Genomic DNA, 21,970 nt, shown 5'->3' on the forward strand with positions numbered 1-21,970 from the left:
TAACACAAGTGGCATGGGGGGTGGCTAGGTGGCGCAGTGGATAGAGCACCGGCCCTGGATTCAGGAGGACTTGAGTTCAAATCTGGCCTCAGACACTTGACACTTACTAGCTGTGTGACCCTGGGCAAGTCACTTAATCCCCATTGCCCTACCAAAAACAAAACAAAACAAACAAACAAACAAAAACAACACCACAAGTGGCATGGTGACCAAGAAAGCTATTGCAATCTTGAGCTGTACTGAGACAAAAACATAGTATCCAGGAGCAAGAGGTAAAGATCTCATCATATTCTGCTCTAGTTAGAGCACATCTATATTAGTTTACAATTCTATGTACCATATTTAGGAAGGACATTGATAAACTGAAGGACATTCTTTTTTTTTTTTTTTTTTTTGGTGGGGCAGTGAGGGTTAAGTGACTTGCCCAGGGTCACACAGCTAGTAAGTGTCAAGTGTCTGAGGTCGGATTTGAACTCAAGTCCTCCTGAGTCCAGGGCCAGTGCTCTATCCACTGTGCCATCTAGCTGCCCCCCTGGAGGATATTCTGAGGAGGAGAGTCTGGGATTTTGAAGAGCTCCGAAATAATGCCATATGCAACACATCCTGGATCTACTATCCTAATTTCTGTATCCCCTGATGACTCAGGTCCCCAGATATGGCAGCTGTATCCCCTCAGAACTCAGTGGGCTCTCTTTCTAATGCTCATGCACCCCCCATCAGAGTGTTTCTTCCATGATTCTAGGTTGATATAAATTAGTCAGGCAGACTTAATTGAGCTTTTAGAAAGGGGTATTTACTAAGGTGGTATAGTAAAAGTAGTTCATACAAAGCACCTCCCTAAGAGTCTGTAACACACTCTTTCACCAATACATAAAGAGTCCAGGACAGGTTCAAGCATAAAGCACATGTGGCAAGGGGGAGTAACCCACAGCTCCTTAGAAGCATCCTTGTGCATGTTATCATATTAATTCTCCAAGAAGCCTGGCATATGGGCAGTAGAAGAATGTGGTGCCTAGAAAAGTGTTTCTTCACAAGAAGTGACAGTGGCCTACTCCTTGGATTCATGCTTGGGGGAGGAGGTGGGGTGAAATCTTGCATATGGCATTTCTGACTTTGGTCTCTTTATTGTAAAAAGCTGTGATGAATTGTTCCTATAAAGTCTGTAACTCCCGAAGATTAATGCTGTCTGAAATGGTCCATCAATAAACTCTCCTAATAATCCGTGAGAAAGCCATAAAATCCACTTTAACGAATTTGAGATAATGGCCTTGGAAAAAATCAAACCCTTCCCCCTCCTCAATTCTGGACCACAAATGGAATTTCCATCAATTCTGAATTTTGGATACCGGTCAGAGAGTCTGGTACAGTTTGGGTGGGAAAGCTATGTAAAGAATAGTGAATACTCAAGAGAGTTGGGAAAGGTACCCTGAGACCTGGGAGAAGGGGCTGTCTTCTAGATCATGACAAGATCTGGGAGCTGAGAAGACCAGTTTCTTAAACTGAATTGGGAGGAGAAGGTCTATTCCTGGGGGCAGTCAAGAGTTGAGGGTTTTGTCTTATGGAAGATGAAGATTTCTCACCTTCAAGTCTGGGACAAGTTTGAGACCAGGTATTCTTAACCTTTTTTGATGTCATGGACCCCTGTGGCAGTCTGGTGAAGTCTAGGGAACCATTCTAAGAATTTTAGGTGCTAAACTAGAATGCCTGATATTACAAAGGAAACCAATTATATTTACATAATTTTATATATGTATGTGTATATTTTTTTAAAAAAAGTTTACAGGTTCTTAACAAGAGAAGGTAAAGAGTTCATCGTTAGGGTCATGAGGGCATTCTAGGAATGATGATGGGGCTTTGACAAAAGCTAAGAAATGATGGGGAAATGTCATCTGCACCATGATAAGTTCTGGGAATTGAAAAGGCCATCTCAATATGTCCCCCGTAGGACAGCCTGGGGAGTGGGGACACCATCTTTGTTGCTGTGAAATGTCTTGAAGGTGAAAAGGACATTCCAGAGATAATGACAGGGTCAGGAAGGTGAGGAAGCCACCTCTGGGGCCATGACAAGGTTCTGAAGAGGACGATGTCCCTGAGACTGAAACAGAATTCAGGACCTCTGGGACCATGACATGTTCAAGGAGAAGAGAAGGCAGACCCAAGGTCACTCTGAATAATCTGACTGGTGAGGAGTCCATCCTTGGAATTGTGATGGTTCCAACAATAATAACTTACATTTATATGGGCCTTAAGGTATGTAAATACACTAGTTTGCTGGATCCTCCCCAATACCCAGGGAAGTAGGTGTTATTATCACCATTTTACAGATGAGATAACTGAGCCTTAAACCTTAAAAACTGAGGTCAAGGGATTTGCCTGAGGTCACACAGTAGTAAGTATGTGAGATGGGATCCAAACGCAAGTCTTCCTGACAGCAGATCCAGAGTTCTATCCATCAAGCTGCCTCTCCTAGATGAAGAGGATGTGCTGGCTGCAGGAAGTGAACAACCTGTCACTAGGACTATGAGAGGGTCTAGAAGATGGAAGGCAGATACTGGGGCTCTGACAGTGGTCAAGAAATAAGAAGAATGCCTTTGTGACCCCTTACATTAGCCAGAAAGGTTCTGGAAATGAAGGAAGCCCATCTCCTTGGGGCCATGGCAGAGCCTAGAACAGAAGCCGTACCTGCAGCCTTGAGAGGTCTTCTCTAGGGCTATGACCAGGAAATGAGGACAGAAATAGGATCAGGCAGGTGACTGTGATGGAGTTTTAACTTGGAAAAGTTAGGTGGAGACACTGTTGAGCTTGAGAAAGTGGCTGGAGAATGTATTCCTTGGGGCCAGAATGTGCCATAACTTGCCCTGGGAAGCTGGTCAGCACGAACAAAAAAAAGGTGCTATGACTCTGAGCATGGAGATCGTGACTAAGCTGAGATTAAAGTCATCTACTGAGCTACAGACACACTCGCACAGAGATTCACAGACACATGGAAACAAAGCATCTCTGTCTCTCGGTCTCTCTCTCTCCCCCTCTCCCCCTTTCTCTCCCCCTCCTTCCCTCCCTCTTTTCTTTCTCTCTCCCTTTCTCCCTCCTTCCCTCTCTTTGGCTCTCTTGATCTCCCTCTCTCCCTCTGTCTGAATCTTCCTCCCTCTTTCTCTCTGTCTCTCCCTCTCTCCCTCCCTTCCTCCCTCTCTCTGGCTCTCTTGATCTCCCTCCCTCTCTCCCTCTTGTCTGTCTGAATCTCCCTCCCTCTTTCTGTCTCTCCCTCTCTTTCCCTCCCCGCCCTCTCTCTCTCTCTCTCTCTCACACACACACACACACACACACACACACACACACACACACACACACACACCAGACTGAGTATATACTCACACATATCCTTTCCCCTTCCCCTCCAGCCTGACTGAGGCCTGTGACATAGACTCTGCCTCCAGATTCTGGCCCTGAGCCTGGCTCATCTGGCACTTTGGCTAGTCTGAGGGCTCCCCCCTCCCCCAGGAACCTGAGGTGCTCTGGAGTTGATGAGTGGGAGCTAGAGCTGAGGTAGGGAGCAAGCACTCGCCCTCTCTGTCTCCCAGAGTTGGGTATTTTTCCACAGACAACTGGGGGAGAATACTAATGGACAGCAATGTCTCTATTTATTGACTGATTAGCCTCCCTCTCCCAGGAGGAGAACAGCTCTGCTGGGGGCTGGGAAACTGAGACCGGAGCCTTTTCCTCTCCTCTCCCCAAACCCAACATCCTCAACCTCCCGGGCCAGGCCAGGGGAGTCAGAGCTGGCTTCCCTCCACTGAGTCTTTTTTCTTCTCTCTCTCAGCAGCCCTCCCCATTGCTCCCTCCAACTCCCTAAATATTCCAAGGCAGAAAAATCATGAATATTTATAGGGGTCTCGCAGTGAGGGAGACAAAAAAAAAACCAATTTGGAATTTATGAACCAGGATCTGTCTATAAATAACAGGGATCTGTGGCTGACGTGGTTTCTTCCTTCACACCCGCATCCTCTCAGCCCCAGCCACCCCTGGCTGGGCTGGGACTCCAGCCCAGGCCAGTTATACCAATGATGCTCTCAGTCACTGTCATGGCTGATCTTGTCCCCTTCCCCCAATCCCCACCCCCACTCCATCTCTGCCTCCTGCATCCTTCATCCTCAGCCTCTGGAGGAGGCTGCTTGAATTCCACCGGGCTGATCAGCACCCATATTTGCTTCCACAGTGGAGTGGTGATGGAGGGGCTTCCTTTTATTCCCCCAGGAGTGAGTCAGTACTGGAAACAGGTGGGAGGAGCACAAATCTGCTGCATTGGTAGGGGGAAATCAGCCAAGGCTCTGACCCACCGTGTTTGCTCCAATCTGGCTTTGTGGCCATGAGACCAGGCTCAGCAGGGAGAAATAGTGTCAAAAATTCTTTCTTCTGCTGGACTTTCTGTTTTCCCACCTTCCCTCCCACTGACCCTTGCCAGAGATGCTCAGGAAAGCCAGGCTAACAGGCATGGCTAGCGCTGTGCAAATGTCTGACACAGGGAAGCCGGCAAACAGGCAGGCTTTTCCTCCAATGCCCTGGTTGGGGGCAGGGCCAACTGGCCTGTGTCCTCTGACAGCTGAGATTCCTTTTATCTTAATTGAGGAAGGAACAAAGCCCACAGAGGAGCTCAACTCCCTCCCTGTGTGCTCAGCTCCCAGCCAGACCTTTCCTGGGGATTTACAAATGTGATTTGAGCCCTTACCTGCCAGCTAAGCCTGAAGGCCCATGACTTTAGTAGAATTTAGCCCCTGGGCCAGGGACTTCAGACCTTCATTCACTCCTCCCCAAAGGGGGGAATCAAGAGAGAGGACTGGAGACTAACCAAGCCAAAGGTGGTTCTGGGGGCAGGAGGAGAAGAGAAATGGGAGATGGCCTGGGGAACAGAGTGCTCAGTGCCCCAGAAACCAGCCTTAGAGTTAAGCTGTTTCTGTCTGACCACACCAGCCTGGCTCACAGGAGGGAGAGGTGCAGGTGCTGAAGGAGGGTGGGTTCTGGGCCGCACACTCCACTTCCTGTCCAATTCAGCATCGCAGGTGCCAGCCCGCCCCTGAGGCTCAGCCACAATGCCCACTGATTGAAGGCCTCTCCAGGCTGCACCTGGACGGTCAATTCCGTTAGGGCCCTCCTGGCTCCATGCCCAGCGCTGTTGCGGATGGCGGGAACAAACCACAGTCTCTTTCAGTTTGATGAATGCACCAACTAATCGCCTTGGAATGTCCAGCAGGGGCCCAGCTGAGAGAAAGGACAGACCAGCGATCGGCTTTTACCAAATCGATTTTCCTTCAATTGACCAGTACTAATTGACAAATCACTAGTCCTGCTAATGTGACAACATCCCCACTGATCATCCCCAGCCCTGCTAGTCAGCCCTAGCCCCCTTATCAAATCTGGGAGGGGACAAGGAAGGACATTTATGGAGTAATGCATATTTCTATTTGCCTGCTTTGTGTCTTTGAAAACTAGGGAAGAACAAAAGATTTGGGGGCTATAAAGAGTGCTCCGATCTCCTGCACATTAGCCAGACGGGTCTATTTACTTCCCTATCCACTGGGCATTGTAAGACCAAGTGGAACCTAACTGGAGCTGGTGAGAGCAGATGGTGAAGGCTGGAGCTAGGTCCCCAGGGGACAGAAAGGTGAGCCAGATCATTCATAATAGCTAACAGGTTAGCTCTTTCCCAGTCATATGTGGGGGGTGCCCCCACTCTGACCCACCCACCCCTACAAACATATACCTACGCATCTCCAGACCTCCCTCAATGGTTTGGGCAAAGTGCAGAAGGGATGAATTATGTTGCTTCCCCTCTTTATTACAATTCAACCTCCCAGCTCTAGGCATTGCAGACCGCCACCATTTTGTGCGCCCTGGACAGAAGCGAGCACCTTGGTATAAAATGTCTCAGCTATAGAAGATGAATTCCCCGCATTGTGCCCATTCCACACATGAGATTGATTTCAGGAATCCATCCCCAGCCAATATTCTCAGCCCAGCCATGGCTCTTACTGTTGCAAATTTATGCTCTCTCCAGAAATTGAATTCCTGTGAGTCGAGGGAAGTGTCTGCAAACCTCAGAACAGCTCATTTTTACTTCTGACAACTTCAGCAAAGAGATTAAATGGGCAACCATTCCTGCAGTGGGGACGTGGTCTTTGTGAAACGCCCTTTGGGCTGCCATCTTAACAGCTTCCCTTCCTTCTAGAGGCCAGGCCCTGCTGCCCTGGCTCCAGCTTGGTGCTTGGCTCCTGGTGCCAGCACCCAGCCAGGAAAGAATAGAAAATCTGGCACTCTGTCAGAGAAGGCACCATTATGACCTGCCTCGTTAAGGGGAAACAGGATTGCTTTCCATAAAATGTGAGGTGCAGGAGACAGATGAGCTTGCTCTGTTGGGCTGGATGGGGGAAAAGGAGAGTGGAAGCCCAGGGCTGCCCACTGGTGAGAGGCTGCTCACAGTTTCATTCTCTGAAGGGATGGAGAAATCAAGCTTTCCTTTTTCTCTGTATCAACACGACTGGTTCACACTTCTGGCTCTGTTCATCAGGGCAGGCAGGCAGGCAAGGGGGGTGGGGTGTCTTGCTGCAGAATTCCCTGTTGCTGAAGCTTCTTCCTCTCCAGTTTCTGATTCTCTAATTAAGGTGCCTTTCACTGAAGTGGGAAAAACAGTGCAATGCTGGGGGAAGACCTGGGCAGCTGACCCACTGGGGCCCAAGGCTCAGGTGAGAAGGAAACCACTGGGCTGGAGATGAGCCATAAACCCTCTCCCAGAAGGAAAGACTTTACAGTTGTTTAATCTTTAGGCAAAGGGAGTGTCTCCCTGCCAGGCTATGGAGGGAGAGGCCAGATGAGCAGCTGAACTGGACAGGACCTTTCTGAGCAGAATGATGACATAGGTTTAAAATCAGTCACATGCCAGACTTTTTCCAGTGCCTTCACATCTATTTTCTCACTAGTTCTTCACAACTACCCTGAGGAGTAAACCCATTTTACAGATGAGGAAACTGAGACTCCAAGTTAAGGAGAGAACCAGGAATAGCAACTGACTCTTAAGACCTGGAATCTTTTCTCTGCTCTTCATTGAATGAAGATGTGAGCTGGAGAGGGTCTTGTGTTATCATTAAAGGGGTATAAACAGGAGCAAGCCATTCCCTGGGGTTTGGGATGAGGCTCAGAACCTGACCCCACCCCCTAGGCCTGTCTAATGACTACCCACTCAGGGCCCAGAATCAACCCAAAGCTAAATCTGTCCTTTCAGGGTGAAGGACAAGGACGGAAGGGAGAACAGAATGGAAAACAGATGTGGGGAGAGTTTTATAGCCAAGCTGTGTTCTCAGTGCCCTGCTCTGAGGGCCCCCCTCCCTCCTGTTTCTCCTGCTGCTGCCCTGCCCCCATTCCAAGGACTTCCATTTCATGCTAGCCCTGCCAGATCGAAGACCTTGTCTAGCTCCACAACCCCTGCTGCTGTTGGAATGGTCCGTGCCCAGAGGCCACATTGGGGGTCCTCCCCAATACTCTTTCCCTGTATTCCATCGGGGTCCCCCTCCCAGCTGCTCATCCCTTCTTCGATGTTGTTCTTTGAAAATAGGTGCATTTCCGGGGGCAGCTGGATGGCACAGTGGATAGAGCACCGGCCTGGAGTCAGGATGACCTGAATTTAAATCTGGCCTCGGACACTTTACACTTACTAGCTGTGTGACCTTGGGCAAGTCACTTAACCCTCATTGTCCTGCCAAAAAAAAAAAAAAAAGGAAAAGAAAATAGGTCCATTTCCGATGCATTTGGGATGCGTGGAGAGGCTATCTAGTCAGTCAGCAGGCATATATCCTGCCCTACCTACCCCTCCAAAGTCATCCCTGCCAAAGACTCAGAAGATCCAAAGTCAAGGGGAGCCTTAGGAGCTGGTTTTCATTTTTCCCTCCTGGTCAGGTGGAATGGCTTTTTTAAAAAGGCTCTTACCGCTCACCTATCAGACTGCATTTCTCCTGTAATAGGTAAGGTGAGCTGTTATTCCTCCAGCCTGTGGCACATTTTGGTCTCTCCAGGCAAACACATCAATTCAACACACACTTGCCAAGACCATCTGTGTGCCCTGTTCGGTGCTGAGTGACACACAGTCTGTGGCATCGGGGACCTCACTGTCTGGCGGGAGCCATAAGACAGACATAATTGGTGCAAGATATAATGAGAAGTCATAAAAAGGCAAAGAGCCCCCTGAGGCAGGAAGCAGCACGGGAGGGGAGCTCTAGTGGACCCAGGTGGAGATTGGGAATTGGATTTGGCGCTCACTAACCCTGTGACCCAGGCTACTGCCTCCTTTTTGTCATCAGTTTCCACATTCATAAAAGGAGGGGGCGGGGTTGGACTTGGTGACTGATGAAGAAAGAATTAAAGCCGTTAGGGGAGATCTTTTGGAAGAGCTTCATTGAAGGAGGTGGCTTTGGAGCCAGCCCATTAGGGACAAGTAAGATTTCAACAGAAAGAGATGGGAATGCTGCTGTCCCCATTGATAGCGCCTGGAGGGCTGAGGTGAATGAGGTGGAGCAAAGAGGGGAGCATCAGTGGCCATTACCTTAACATGACTCTCAGGAACCCCAAACTCATTGGGGAGGCAGAGAGCAGAATTATCTTCGGATGCAGGGAGACAGATGCGTGATGTGAGCAGAAAATCATTTCTCCTGAGCTGCCAAGAGGGAACTGCAAGATTCTGAGGGAGGTCAGCTCCTTTGGGGGAGAGGCGGGTCTGTGCTCATCATGGAATGCCCAGCCATGCGGATTCTAAACAGCCTTGGCATTAGCCAAGAGGTAAGACAAAGGTGCTTATCTTCCCGTGAGTTGTCTCAGAGGCTGGACCTGTCTGGTACTTCTGTGGGCTTGGTTATCTCCCCAAGAGCACTAGGAACAGACGGAGGATTCCCTTCAGATGTGAGTGCTTTCCAGCATCCCCCATTATATTTATGTACATATGCATATATATAGATATATGTATAGTTATGTGTGTATGTATATATGTATAATAATGCATTTACTTAGCAGGATTTAGATGACTACAACACCATCAGCATCATCAGTTTAGTGTGGTAGAAAAACAGCTGGACTTAGGGGTCAGAGAATGTGGTTTCCAATCCTGGCTGTGCCACTTATTACCTGGGGGGCCTTGGGCAAATCCCTTCCCTTCTCTGGGCCTCAGTTTCTCATCTGTAAAATGATGGTGTTGGGCCAGATGACCTCCGAAGTCCCTTCCAACGCCAAGTCTTTATGTCTGCATGGTTTTCCTGTATCAGAATGTAAGCCTCATGAGGTGAGGGGCTGTCTGTATTTTTGTTTTTGTTCTGTCTCATTCCAGTCCAGTGCCTGGCTTTCGGGAGGTACTCGTAAAGGCTTGTTGAAATGAAGTAGGGTGAGGGGGCAGCTAGCTGGCACAGTAGATAAAGCACCGACCCTGGATTCAGGAGGACCTGAGTTCAAATCTGATCTCAGACACTTGACACTTACTAGCTGTGTGACCCTGGGCAAGTCACTTAACCCTCATTGCCCTGCAAAAACAAAACAAAACAAGAACTGAAGTAGGGTAAGGAGAAATAAGCTGTTTTAGCCAAAATGGGAGCTGGAAAGAGGTGTGACAGAGAGTAGGTTCATCTTCCCTACTGAGAGAATCAGATGATCCAGAAATTATGAGGGGGATTGATTAGGCTGGTTAAGTGCTGCTCTCCACGAAAGTACTTGGAAAATCCTTGCCTGACAGTGATAGGAGAAGCATAGTCACTTGGACAGTCAGCCAGCCCCACAGACCACTTTTGCAGCCCACCAAGACTAACTACAGGGTTAAGAGCAAGAAGGGACCTCCAACTCATTCAACTCTTTCATTTTTACAGAGGAAACTGAGGCAGAGAAGGAAATTATTTCTCCAAGGTCACACAGCTTACTAGCCGTGGGACAGGCTTACAAGTAAGGAGCTCAGATTTAAGATCAGTTCCTCAAGCCTCCTCATACACTGGTGGGTTGGCTTAGGCCAGAACCGGCCAGCCCTGAGGCTTCCTCAACCTCTCCACTTTTTTGAAACTGGATTGCTCTTTTTTTTTTTTTTTTTTTGCGGGGCAATTGGGGTTAAGTGACTTGCCCAGGGTCACACAGCTAGTAAGTGTTAAGTGTCTGAGGCCGGATTTGAACTCAGGTCCTTCTGAATCCAGGGCCAGTGCTCTATCCAACTGTGCCACCTAGCTGCCCCTGGATTGCTCTCTTTAAAGCTGGCTTTGCTTTAGAGAGGAGCCTCAGGCGCATACAGACAGCTAAGAGGGCTCCTAACTTTATTGCTTAGCATAAATGTTTGATAAATCATATTTGCCAGTGAGGAAACAGAGAGGGTCCCTGAGAGAGGCAGGGGACAGGGGACACATGGATCTGCTTCAAGACAAAAGAGAAAGCCTTTCATTCTTGCCATTTAAATTCTGCCTCTATTTTTGCCATTGACTATTTTAGATGTTAATTGGAAAAAGCAATTGTTTGCTTCAAAGGGAACTAAAAAAGTTCATCTCACACTAGAAAAAAAAAGGTAGGAAGGAAAGTTAATTGTAATTTTTGAGCCCTGAACTTTCAGAAAAGGAAAAAGAGGAAGGAAGGAGAAAGGGTAGAGATTTTCTCTGAAGATACTCGCTTGGTGTTTTCCTTAAATAAATGTAAGGTCACCCTTTGTACAGTCATTCAGCAAACATTGGAGCTCCTCAGGGGATGGTGCTGGGCTGTGTTGGAGAAACAGAGATGGGAGATACAGGAGGGGAGGTCTTAATTCCTGCCATTACAGAACTCAGTGTCTTTAGGAGATGAGATACAAATAGAAACAATAAAAGAGGTTTTTATTGCCCCCACCCCCAGTCAATCAGGGTTAAGTGACTTGCCCAGGGTCACACAGCTAGTAAGTGTCTGAGGCCATATTTGAACTTAGATCCTTCTGAATCCAGGGCCATGCTTTATCTATTTTGGCACCTAGCTCTCCCAAGGGATTCTAAAGAGACATGTGAACAAATTTTCTATGGGCATTTGGAGGAGGTAATGAACTTTGCTGGCTAAAGAAAGGCTTCATGGAGGAGGTGACATTTGATTGATGTGCTGTATGACCTTGGACAAGTTCCTTGCCCCTCTGGCCATCTGTGGTTCTAAGATTTGAATAGACCCAGGCTGGGAGTCAGAGAGGGTCCCTTTTCTGTCTCCCCCCCTTTAATCTTCCTCTCTCCTCTTACCTCCTCCCCCTCTTTCTCCTCTCTTCATCTCTCCATCTCTGTCCTGCCTTTCTTCCTTCTCCCTTTCCCTTTTCTTTTCTTTCTCTTCTTCCCCCTTCTCTTCTTCCTCCCCTTCCTCACCCTTCTCCCTGCTGCGCCCCCCCACCTTTCCAAGGCAGAGGGAAGTTCAGTGTTAATAGCTCTAGCTCCCCTGGCCCTCTCTGGACTCTAGGGGTGGAGAGAGAGCGTGGGAGGGAGGCAGCGTGGGAGGGAGGTAGAGGGATCTGCACTGACAGTCGTGAGCAGAATGAATCCTTAGAAAGGACTTAATTTCCGGCCCACCCCACCCTTCTGTTGGAGCTTCTGTTTGGAACAGGTCTGAGCCCTGGATAGAACAGCAGGAGGCCTGGGTCACCCTCAGTCCCATACAGTGTCTATCACTGGAAGCACTGAGTAGCCCCTGGAGTCTTCCCTGACAGGGAAGCCTGACTTCCTGACCAGCCCCCTCCCTGCTGAAGATTTGCTAGAAGAAAGCAGTCCATAAAAATCCAGCTTTACCAACTCCCTCCCCCAGACAGAATGATCATTCACACTGGGCACTAAGGAATGAGAGCCCTGCAGCATTTTGCTCTAGCTGGGCCACATCTGTAGTATTAGTCTGAGCGCCTTATTTTAGGAAAGACACAGACGATAATAAGATGCTTCCAGAGGAGTACAGCCAGGATGGTAAGGGGCCTTGAGCGCCTGCTGTATGTATTAGGACCATCTGAAGAAACTGGGAGGGGTTAGCTTGGAAAAGAAGAGATGTCAGGGAAATCTGATAGCTCTCTTCAAGTATTTGTCACGTGCAAGAGGGATTAGTCTTTCTTTTTCTGCTCAGCCCCAGGTAGAAGTAAGAATAGTGGGTCCAAGAGGAAAAACAAATTGAGATTTGGTATAAAGGGAAGCTTTCTAACAATGAGGGAGGTCCCAAAGTGGCCTGTGCTGAATCCAGAGGTAATGAGCTCCCCGCCTCTGAAGGTCTTCAAACAAAGACTGAATGATCACTTGCCAGGTGTCTCAAGGAAAGTATCCTTTGACAGGTATGCAGCGAACTGGATGACCTTGGATGGCTGTGATTTGGTGAGCCTTGGCATTACGGACACACCTGCCAGAGCCTGTAATACAACATTTACAACAGGACCCAAGTCCCAGAAATTAGGATGCCCCTCTGGCCATCTGTGGTTCTAAGATGCTAACAGACCCAGGCTGGGAGTCAGAGAGGGTCCCTTTTCTCTTCCCCCCTTAATCTCCTTCCTCTCTCCTCTTCCCTCCTCCCCCTCTTCCTCCTCTCTTCATTTCTCCATCCCTTTCTTGCCTTTCTCCCTTTCCCTTATTGTTTCCCTCTTCTCTTTCTCTTCTTCCTCCCTTTCCTCACCCTTCTCCTTGCTGCCCCCGCCCCTTTCCAGGGCACAGGGAATCTCAGAGTTAATAGCTCTAGTTCCCCTGGACCTCTCTCGACTCCATACCTGGGGGCCAACAGACCCCACCAGGCCCACTTATGCAGTGGCTGAGGATGGAGAGGCTCACCTCGCTTGCTCCTGTCTGTCTGTGATTCTGGGTCTGTATGCATTGTAGGGTGTATATGTCTGGGTCTGCCTCCTGCTATATAAGTTTGGGTCTTCAACTCTGCCTTTCCCTCTTTCTTCCTCTGTGTCTGCACATCTGTTTCCATCTCTTTGTGTCTTTCCCTCTTGGGTCTCCATGTCTGTGGCTCTGTGTACTTCCATGTCTATCTGTGTCTGCCCCTTTTCGTACGTACAGGTGGGATCCCTTCTCTAGATCTGTGTTTCTTTCTTTCCCTATATCCTTTCCTCCCTAGGTCTACCCCTCTCACCCACTCATCCACTCTGCCTTGTGGTAGTGTTCTCTCTCCTACTTAAAGGATGCCCCTCCTGGCCAGGGCCATGCCTGATCCATCTGCTTCCCTACCCACTACTGAACATGGAGCCCACAAACATCAAGCATCCATAAATGTTTGTTGAATTATTAAATGAACAGAAGGCTGGGCACAATCTGGGCCAGATGAGGAGTGGGAACCTTAAGGACTATGGTGTTCAAAGGATGGAGAGTCAGTGGGATCTGCAGTGATTGGTCAGGGAAGGCTCCCAGAAGAAAGCAATCCTTGGACTAGGCCTTAAAGGATAGATAGAATTTGGATCTACAGAGATCAGAGAGAATTTAGACCTCTTGGGAAGACAGGTCATGCCTAGGAACTCTTTCTCAGAAGAATGTTTTTAAATGCATAAAATAAAATACAGAGGGGGGCGGCTAGGTGGCGCAGTAGATAAAGCACTGGCCCTGGATTCAGGAATTCCTGAGTTCAAATCCAGCCTTAGACACTTGAAACTTACTGGCTGTGTGACCCTGGGCAAGTCACTTAACCCCCATTGCCCCGCAAGGAAAAAAAAATACAGAGGATTACTAAGGAAACCAAATATATTGAAATATAGCTATCACCTTAAATAAAAAAGTTCATAGAACTGAGGTGAAGATCCTCTGGTTAGACCAATGGGTCAAACCTGTTAAGCTGAAATCAAATATGGTTACTGACCACTTACATTAACAGACAAATTGAGATTCGGTATACATTAACAGAGTGCTTTAGTGTTTACAAAAGTTCATCACATACATCATGTCTTTCGATCCTCTCACCAACCCTATAAAGTGCTAGACATTATTATTGTCATTTTACAGATGGGGAAACTGAGTCAGACAGAAAAGTGACTCACCCAGGGTTACACAGACAGTAAGTTTTAGAAGTAGCCAGAGACTATAGGTAATAATAACAGTTAGCATTTACATAGCACCTAGTATGTACCAAGTATTGTGCAAAGTACTTTACAAATATTATTTCATTTGATCCTTACAACAACCCTGGGAGGTAAGTGCTATTATTATCATTTTTTTACAGGTGAGGAAACTGAAGCAGACAGAGGTTAGGTATCTTGCCCAGGATCATGCAGCTAGTAAATGTCTGAGGCACAATTTTAATACAGGTGTTCTTGAGGTCCAGCACTCTATCCCAAATCCCCTAGCTGCCACTGGACCTGAAGTCAGGAAGACCTGCATTAAATCCAGCTTCAGACTCCAGTTGTGTGACCCTGAGCAAGTCACTTAACCCCTGCCTCAGTTTCCTCATCTGTAAAATAGGGATAATAATAGCACCTATTTCCCTGGCTTATTTCAGGGAACAAATGAGATAATGTTCGTAAAACACATAGCAAACCTTAAAGTGCTATAGAAATGTTTACTAAAATAAATAAACAAAAATTAAAAGAAAAAATAAATTTCACCATTATCTTAAGCAGGAGAGAATCCTGGATGTTCTCAATCCTTAGTCCAACCATCACATGAATAACAAGTTCTATATTAGGCTTCCAAAGTCACCTGGGCAAGTATGGGGTGAAGGAGGCATCAGGAGACACCAACTTTTTCCACAAAGGAAGACAGGGGTCATGGAGACCAAAAATCTCGATACCGGATAGCAGTGTGACCTGGCCATCAAGCATCTGCTTTGACAGCATTAACAAGCACAGAACAGGAACAGTCTTTCTGCTGGTTTCCTGATCATAACCACGTGAGGGCTGTATTCTAGCCGCTATCTTTTGGAGAAGGGGGTGAAGAAGATGGTAAAGGGCCTGGGTCCTATGACAGATGAGGATTGGTCTAAGAGCCTGCAGAGTTTAGCGTGGTGTAGACCAAGGAAGAATGTGACAGCTAGTCCAAGGATTTGAAAGGTTGCCACATGAAACCGGGATTAAATTTGTTCTACTTGGCCCCAGAGGGCAGAATGATGAGCATGGGGTACAAGATACAGAGAAAGCAGATGGAGATTCCAGTGAAATATTGAATGGTTGAAGAGGTAAGGACAAACTTCCCAACAATGAGAGCTATCCAAAAGGAGGATGGGACTGCCTCTGGAGGTAATGGGTTCCTCCTCCTAGGAGACTGGAGATGTTCAAATAAAGCTCCCATGCCACTTGTCTGTGAGCAGTACTAGAGAGAGGATTCTTGTTTAGACATGTTGGACCAGACACTTAAAGGGACTCTGGATGGCATTCTGGATAGGACCATATAGTAACCAAAGGGCCTATGGACTGGGGGCCATGAGTCTAGAAAGTAGACCTGTATCATAGAAGCTGTGAATGCCAGGTTAAGTCTCATCCTTTTATTCTCTGGATGAACACTCTGGCCAAGGATGTCATTTCTCTCTCTCTCTATGTCTCTCTCTCTGTCTCTGTCTTTCTCAGTCTTGTGTTTGTCTCTGACTGTCTCTGTCTCTGACTGTCTCTGTCTCTCTCTGTCTCTCTCTCTCTGTCTCTCTGTCTCTCTGTCTCTCTCTCTCTCTCTCTCTCTCTCTCTCTCACACACACACACACACACACACACACATCCCTTTCTGAAAGGAGTCCTTGGGGCTGGGTATGTGTATGTATATGTGTGTGTGTTGTGTAGGGGAGAGGCAAAGAAGGTTCTAAGAAGATAAATTGATCAAGTTGGAGGGCCAAGGAGAGAGGGATAGGCACCCTCATCTTCTCAGCCCCACGGGTTGGTTCTTCCCTGCTCATAGCAAGAAAGGCCCAGCACTCAGAGAACACAGAATACCCAGTGGTGGAGAACTTAACAACAGAAGCCAGTCTGACTGCAGGTCCATCTCTGATGCCTGGAGAAGGCTGAACAAGGGGGACGTCTTCAGCTGGATTCATGCAGAAATGGGGACCAGGAATTGGTTGGCAAGACAGACATGGAGGCCTGAGTTTCAGGGCTCTGGATGGCCCCAATAGTGTATTCTGCCTCCCTCTTTTCTCTCTGCAGCAAAGGGGGGCTTCTCTGTCTCCTAAGTATCCCTCTTCCTCTGCAGACGCTCTTCCAGAGTCCCGAGGATGGCTGGCAGCTCTACACCTCGGCCCAGGCTCCAGACGGGAAGTGTGTGTGCACAGCGGTCATCCCTGCACAGAACAGCTGTTCCCGTGATGGCCGGAGTAGGGAGCTGAGGCAGCTCATGGAGAAGGTACATGGAAAGGGTGGGGAGGGCAGAAGAGAAGAGACTCCAACTGGACCAATCTGTCTTCTTAGAACCTTTGCCTTTCCCCTACACACGTACCCAGCCCCAAGGTCTCCTCAATAAGCCCTCATGGCCCCTCAACTCATCAGGCTGAGGAACCCAGCTTTGTCCGATCTCTATATATTTTTGTGTGTGGGGGGGGCAATGGGGGTTAAGTGACTTGCCCAGGGTCACACAGCTAGTAAGTGTCAAGTGTCTGAAGCTGGATTTGAACTCAGGTACTCCTGAATCCAGGGCCGGTACTTTATCCACTGCACCACCTAGCTGCCCCCTGTCCGATCTATATTTAATCTCTTAAATCCTGAGAGATCTCATTGCCCCCATTGGGCCCTGACTCCATGATTCATAGACTTAACAAACTTTAGGGGCAGAAAGGAACTTTAGAGATCAGGTAATCCAGCCTTCTGATCTTGCAGATAGAGAAACTGAGGCTCACTCAGTCTCCTAAGGCTGAGGATGAAGACTCCCAGAGAGAGTGTTCAGGGCCCTCAAGACAGAATCATACCCACCCAGGCTCTCAAGCCCGAGTTCTCTGGCTCCACTCTGTCAGTCTGTCATTGTTGGCTCAGTAGAAAAAAACACTGCTTCTACAGCAGAGGTCCTGGGTTCAAATCCCACCTTTGATACTTATTTCCTGTATGACCTGAGGCAAGTCACTTAAGCTCTCTAAGCCCTGGTTTCTTCATCAGTGAAATGAAGGAGCTGGACTACATGTCCTTTGGCCATAAATCCAACTCTGGGTCTATGATCACGATGACTGAGTCCCTGCCCAGTGAGACAAGAGCAAAGATCTCTGCCTACAGGAGATCAGTGTGGTATCATGGAAAGAACACTGGCCTGGGAAGCAGAAGACCTCACCCCAAGGCCAAGCTCTAGCTCTGAATAGCCATGTGATTTGGGGCAAGTTCTTTCAAGTCTCTCCAATCTCTATTTCCTTATTTAGAAAAGTAATGGGGGCAGCTAGGTGGTGCAGTGGATAAAGCACCAGCCCTGGATTCAGGAGGACCTGAGTTCAAATCTGACCACAAACACTTGACAGTTACTAGCTGTGTAACCCTGAGCAAGTCACTTAATCCTCATTGCCCCGCAAAAAAAAAAAAGAAAGAAGAAATGAGGTTGGGGGCGGCTAGGTGGTGCAGTGGATAAAGCACTGGCCCTGGATTCAGGAGTTCCTGAGTTCAAATCCGGCCTCAGACACTTGACACTTACTGGCTGTGTGACCCTGGGCAAGTCACTTAACCCCCATTGCCCTGCAAAAAAAAACCAACAACAACAAAAAAAGAAATGAGGTTGAATTAAAAGGGAGTTTAGAGGGCAGCTAGGTGGCACAGTGGATAGAGTACCAGCCCTGGAGTCAGGAGGACCTGAGTTCAAATCCAGACTCAGACACGTAACACTAGCTGTGTGATCCTGGGCAAGTCACTTAACCCCAATTGCCTCACCAAAAAAAAAAAAAAAATGGGGGGGGAGAGGGGGGGTGTTAATCCTGTGTCTTAGGAGCTGAGAGGAGGGGTAGGGGTGGGGCCTAGAGCAGTAGGAAAGGCTTCCTGGAGTAGAAGGGGATTCGAGCTGGCCCCAGCAGGAGGGGGAGGGTTCAGGCAGGCAGATTGGGTCCTTTGGAAAGAAGGGGAGTCTGCTGCATCCATGACCCTCTACGGCACACTGTCAGCACCAGGGTCTCCCTGGAAGCATCTCCTGTGGTTTTCTTAAAGTTCAATGGTCCCAGTGTCTCCCACCTGGGACATCTTTGCCCCAGGGAGAGGTGTCAGTAGTCAAAAAGCCATACTTGAGGGTTTCCTGAGCTCTGGGAAAAGAAAGATATGGAGACTCCAACTGCCTTGAGTGTGTTGAGGTCCTGGGGAGAAGAATCAGCAGGTTGGGTGGTCAGATAAATAATAATTGAGCTCTATATCACCTGTCAAAGCACTTTACATATATTTTCCCATTTGAGACTCCCACCAATTACTATGAAATAATAAAAGTATTACTTGTAGTCATTTGATAGATGAGAAAGCTGAGGCTTAGGAAGGTGAATGACTTGTCCATGATTACAACGTTAATCAGGATCAGAGGCTTGAACTCAAGCCCAGGCCTTCCTGACTTCAAGCCCAGCCATCCATGATTTCCTGCTGCCTCGCTCCAAAGGGAGGTGTGGGGTATCTCTGAAACAGCCTGGAGCTCCAAAAAGAGGTCAGAGGAAGTCACTAGGTACCTCAGGCAGGGACATCCTGATTCTAGGGAGGGGGTGGTCAGCAGGAATGGGCTGGGCCCAGGGAGAGGAGTCAGCAAAGTCATTGTCAAGGGGAAGCTCTTGCTGTCTTAGAGATGTCCAAGCCCTGGGGAGAGGAGTCAGGAATAAAAGAGAAGCACTCTCCATTTGGGGCACTTCTGGTCTGGCTGGGGTTAGGTGGCTGGAAAAAATTGGTGGTTTAATAGACCAAGCAGGGGGCAGTGAGCTTACCTTGGGGGTGGGTGTCAGTCTCTCTACCTGTTCCTCTCCCCAGGTCCAAAATGTCTCCCAGTCCATGGAAGTCCTTGAGCTACGGACATTTCGTGACCTACAGTATGTAAGGAATACAGAGTCCCTCATGAGAAGCTTGGACTCAAGGCTCCGGGCAGCTGATGGGGCCCGAAGCTTGTCTGCCAAGAATTTCCAGGTGGGAGTCCCCAGGGTCCCAAAGGCAGGGAGTTGGGGATGGGGCTGGCAGCATGGCATGGTTCAGTTTGAGGTCAAAGGTTGATAAGGGGTCATCTCTGGGTCAATCAATGAATCAATAAACATTAAGTGCCTACTATGTGTCGGCACTGAGTGCTGTGGATACAAAAAGAAGCGAAGGGACTGGGTTGGGGGAGAGGTTGGATTGGCATGGGGGGGTCAGATGACAGGGCTCACTCAATAGGAGCTGAAGGACAGGATGACGGAGCTACTACCCCTGAGCTCAGTATTGGAGCAGTACAAGGCAGATACAAGGACGATTGTGCGCTTGAGAGAGGAGGTGAGGAACCTATCAGCAAGCCTGGCAGCCATCCAGGAGGAGATGGGTGCCTTTGACTATGAGGAACTGCAGCAACGCGTGCTAGTGCTTGAGGCCCGGCTCCATGCCTGTGCACAGAAGCTGGGTACGTCTCAACCCCAAACCTTCAGCCCTGCCCCTCCACTAGCTCCATGCTGAAGAAGCTGACCCCACTCCGTACCTCCAGCTCCACACTGTTGTTGGTGCACCCTGACCTGATCCAGTCCCTTTCTTCCAGCCCCGCAACTGTAGCTCCATCCTGATCTCCAGAACATCACCCTTCCCTCCCAAACATGTCCCATAATAGACTCTCCCATTCCCTCCATTCCTCACACCTTCTTCCCCTCCCTCCAGGCTGTGGCAAGCTCACTGGAGTCAGTAACCCCATCACCATCCGCGCCATGGGCTCCCGTTTTGGATCCTGGATGACAGACACCATGGCCCCCAGTGCAGACAGTCGTGTGAGTCCTGTTTCCTGACCCAATCTGCCTTGGAAAGCCCCCAATGCTAAATGGAGACAGCCCAGAATTGGGGAGTCCCAGATGAGTGACAGATGTTGCCTATGAATTCTCTGGTCTAGGGGAGAGGAGGAAATAAATGGCCTCCCTTCTGAGGGAGACTGATTTGATTTGAAGGGGAAGATATAATCCTGTCCTTGGAGATTCCTGTTACCTCTCCCCACCTCTGCCTATCATCCCCCACCCCCTCTTTCCCTAGTTCTCTTTTATAATTGACTTAGGTGCCCCTGAGGCAGTCCTCAGAACCACATGCTCTCTCTTCAATCTCCTGCAAGCTGGCTTCTGCTGTCTCCACTCTCCTATGTAGCAAATCTCTCCAGCACCATCAGTCACCTCTTAATCACCAACTCCCATGGGCTCTTCTTAGCGTCCTCCTCCGTCTTGACCTCCTTGCAGCGTTTGACACTGCTGACCGCCCCTTCTGCCTGATGATCTCACCTCTTCTGGTTTCCCTGCCACTGCTTTCTATGTCTCTCTGTTCTCTTCCTATTTCTCTGCTTCCCTCTCTGTCTCCTCATCCTCCTCCCATCTCTTAAATATAGGTTTCCCCAAGACTGTCCTTGGCCCTTTTCCCTCCTCCCTCTCCATTCTTTCCCTTAGTGATCTCACCTACTCTAGTTCTGCCACTTACTGACTGTGATCTGGGGCAAGTCAGTCATTTAACCTGGCCAGTCCTCAGTTTTCTCAACTGAAAAACAAGGGGATTGGATTTCATTTTTCAAGCTGGGGTCCACAAACTTATTTTTTGAAAATTAGCTTTTCAGTATAGTTGACTTTACATATAATCCTGTGTATTTTATTTTATGTGTTTAAAAACATGGTTCTCAGAAGGGGTTTATGGGCTCCACCAGACTGACTATCAAAGGTCTCTATGACAAAAAAAAGTGAAGAATTCCTGGACTGGATGGACCCTGAGGTCCCCACCACTCTGAGTTCTATAATGCTATAGTACCCATGGCCATGGCTTCAATGATCACCTCCATTGTCATCACTTCCAAAGTTGTGTCCAAGGTATAGTCCAATTTTTCCAGCTGTCTGCTGAATGTCTACATCTCCATGTTCCTCTGACCCTTCAAATTCAATATGTCCAAAAGCGAGCTCATCCTCTTCCTTTCTTCTTAACTTCTCATTCTCTGTTAATGGCATGACCATGCTTAGTCACCTAGGCTTGAAACAATAGTCACCTATGAATTTTCCATTTTCCTCACCTCTCAGGGCTCCCCCCTCCACCTTGTCTCTCTGCCCCACATTCGATCTGTCATCAGATTCTATTGATTCAGTGTTGTTTGGGGAAAAGAGTGACGTGCTGCTCTGGAGTCAAAGGATGTGGGTTCAAACCCTACCTCTGGTCTATACTACTTGTAAGATAATGGACAAGTTACTCAATCTCCCTGGGCCTAAATTTTTCCTTCCATAAAACTGGTCTAGATCCTAGCTTCTTAAACTGTGGTTTGTAACGCCACATAGGGTCACATGACTGAGTGTGGGGATTGTGAAAAGATTGGCAAAGGTTTTATATATATAAAGGTTATATTTTATATACCTCTATACCCAGACCCAAGTATGAAATTGTCAGTTGAAAAGGGGTCATAAGTGAGAAAAGTTTCAGAAGCTAGATGACCTCTGAGACTCCTTCTGGGTGCTAATGCTTTTATCCATCTCAATCCTCTCATCTGGTTATTTCTTACCACTCCTGCTGCTATAACTCTAGTTTAGGTCTTTATCCCTTCTTGCTAAGACTATTGTCATAATTTCTTCATTGTCTTTCTTATGTCCAGTCTTTCTCCAAGTATCCTTTCCCTCTTCACCTGCCATATGCTGCCTGAGTAATCTTGCTAACAACACACAGTCATGAATGTCATTTCTCTACTAAAAAACCTTTGGTGCCTCCCAGTTATATACCAAATAAAGTATAACTCCAAGTCCTCCAGTATCTAGCTCCAGCCTATTTTTCCATCTTCATTTCACACTGCCCCCCTGTACTCTGTGATACATCAAAACTGGACTACTCTCTGTCCCCCATTCTTTTTTTTTTTTACATATAAGGTATTTTATTTTTTCCGTTACATGTAAAGATAGTTCTCAACTTTTGTTTATACAAGC

General features: G+C 48.0%; 1 protein-coding gene across 4 annotated transcripts in view; it reads left to right on the plus strand.

Annotated features, from left to right (window-relative positions):
• Positions 1 to 21,970, plus strand: part of OLFM2 (olfactomedin 2) — a 61,168-nt gene that overhangs the window by 35,747 nt on the left and 3,451 nt on the right. For 3 of the 4 annotated variants that reach the window (XM_043979808.1, XM_043979807.1, XM_043979810.1), the window contains exons 2-5: positions 16,132 to 16,281; positions 18,840 to 18,992; positions 19,236 to 19,455; positions 19,704 to 19,810. In XM_043979808.1, coding sequence (XP_043835743.1) covers positions 16,132 to 16,281; positions 18,840 to 18,992; positions 19,236 to 19,455; positions 19,704 to 19,810 — 630 coding nt within the window. Of the gene's footprint in view, positions 1 to 8,019; positions 8,818 to 16,131; positions 16,282 to 18,839; positions 18,993 to 19,235; positions 19,456 to 19,703; positions 19,811 to 21,970 lie in introns of those variants that run through there. The other variant, XM_043979809.1, reaches the window with a different exon arrangement.

This window comes from Dromiciops gliroides, chromosome 1, assembly GCF_019393635.1.
Source record: "Dromiciops gliroides isolate mDroGli1 chromosome 1, mDroGli1.pri, whole genome shotgun sequence".
Taxonomy (NCBI): domain Eukaryota; kingdom Metazoa; phylum Chordata; class Mammalia; order Microbiotheria; family Microbiotheriidae; genus Dromiciops; species Dromiciops gliroides.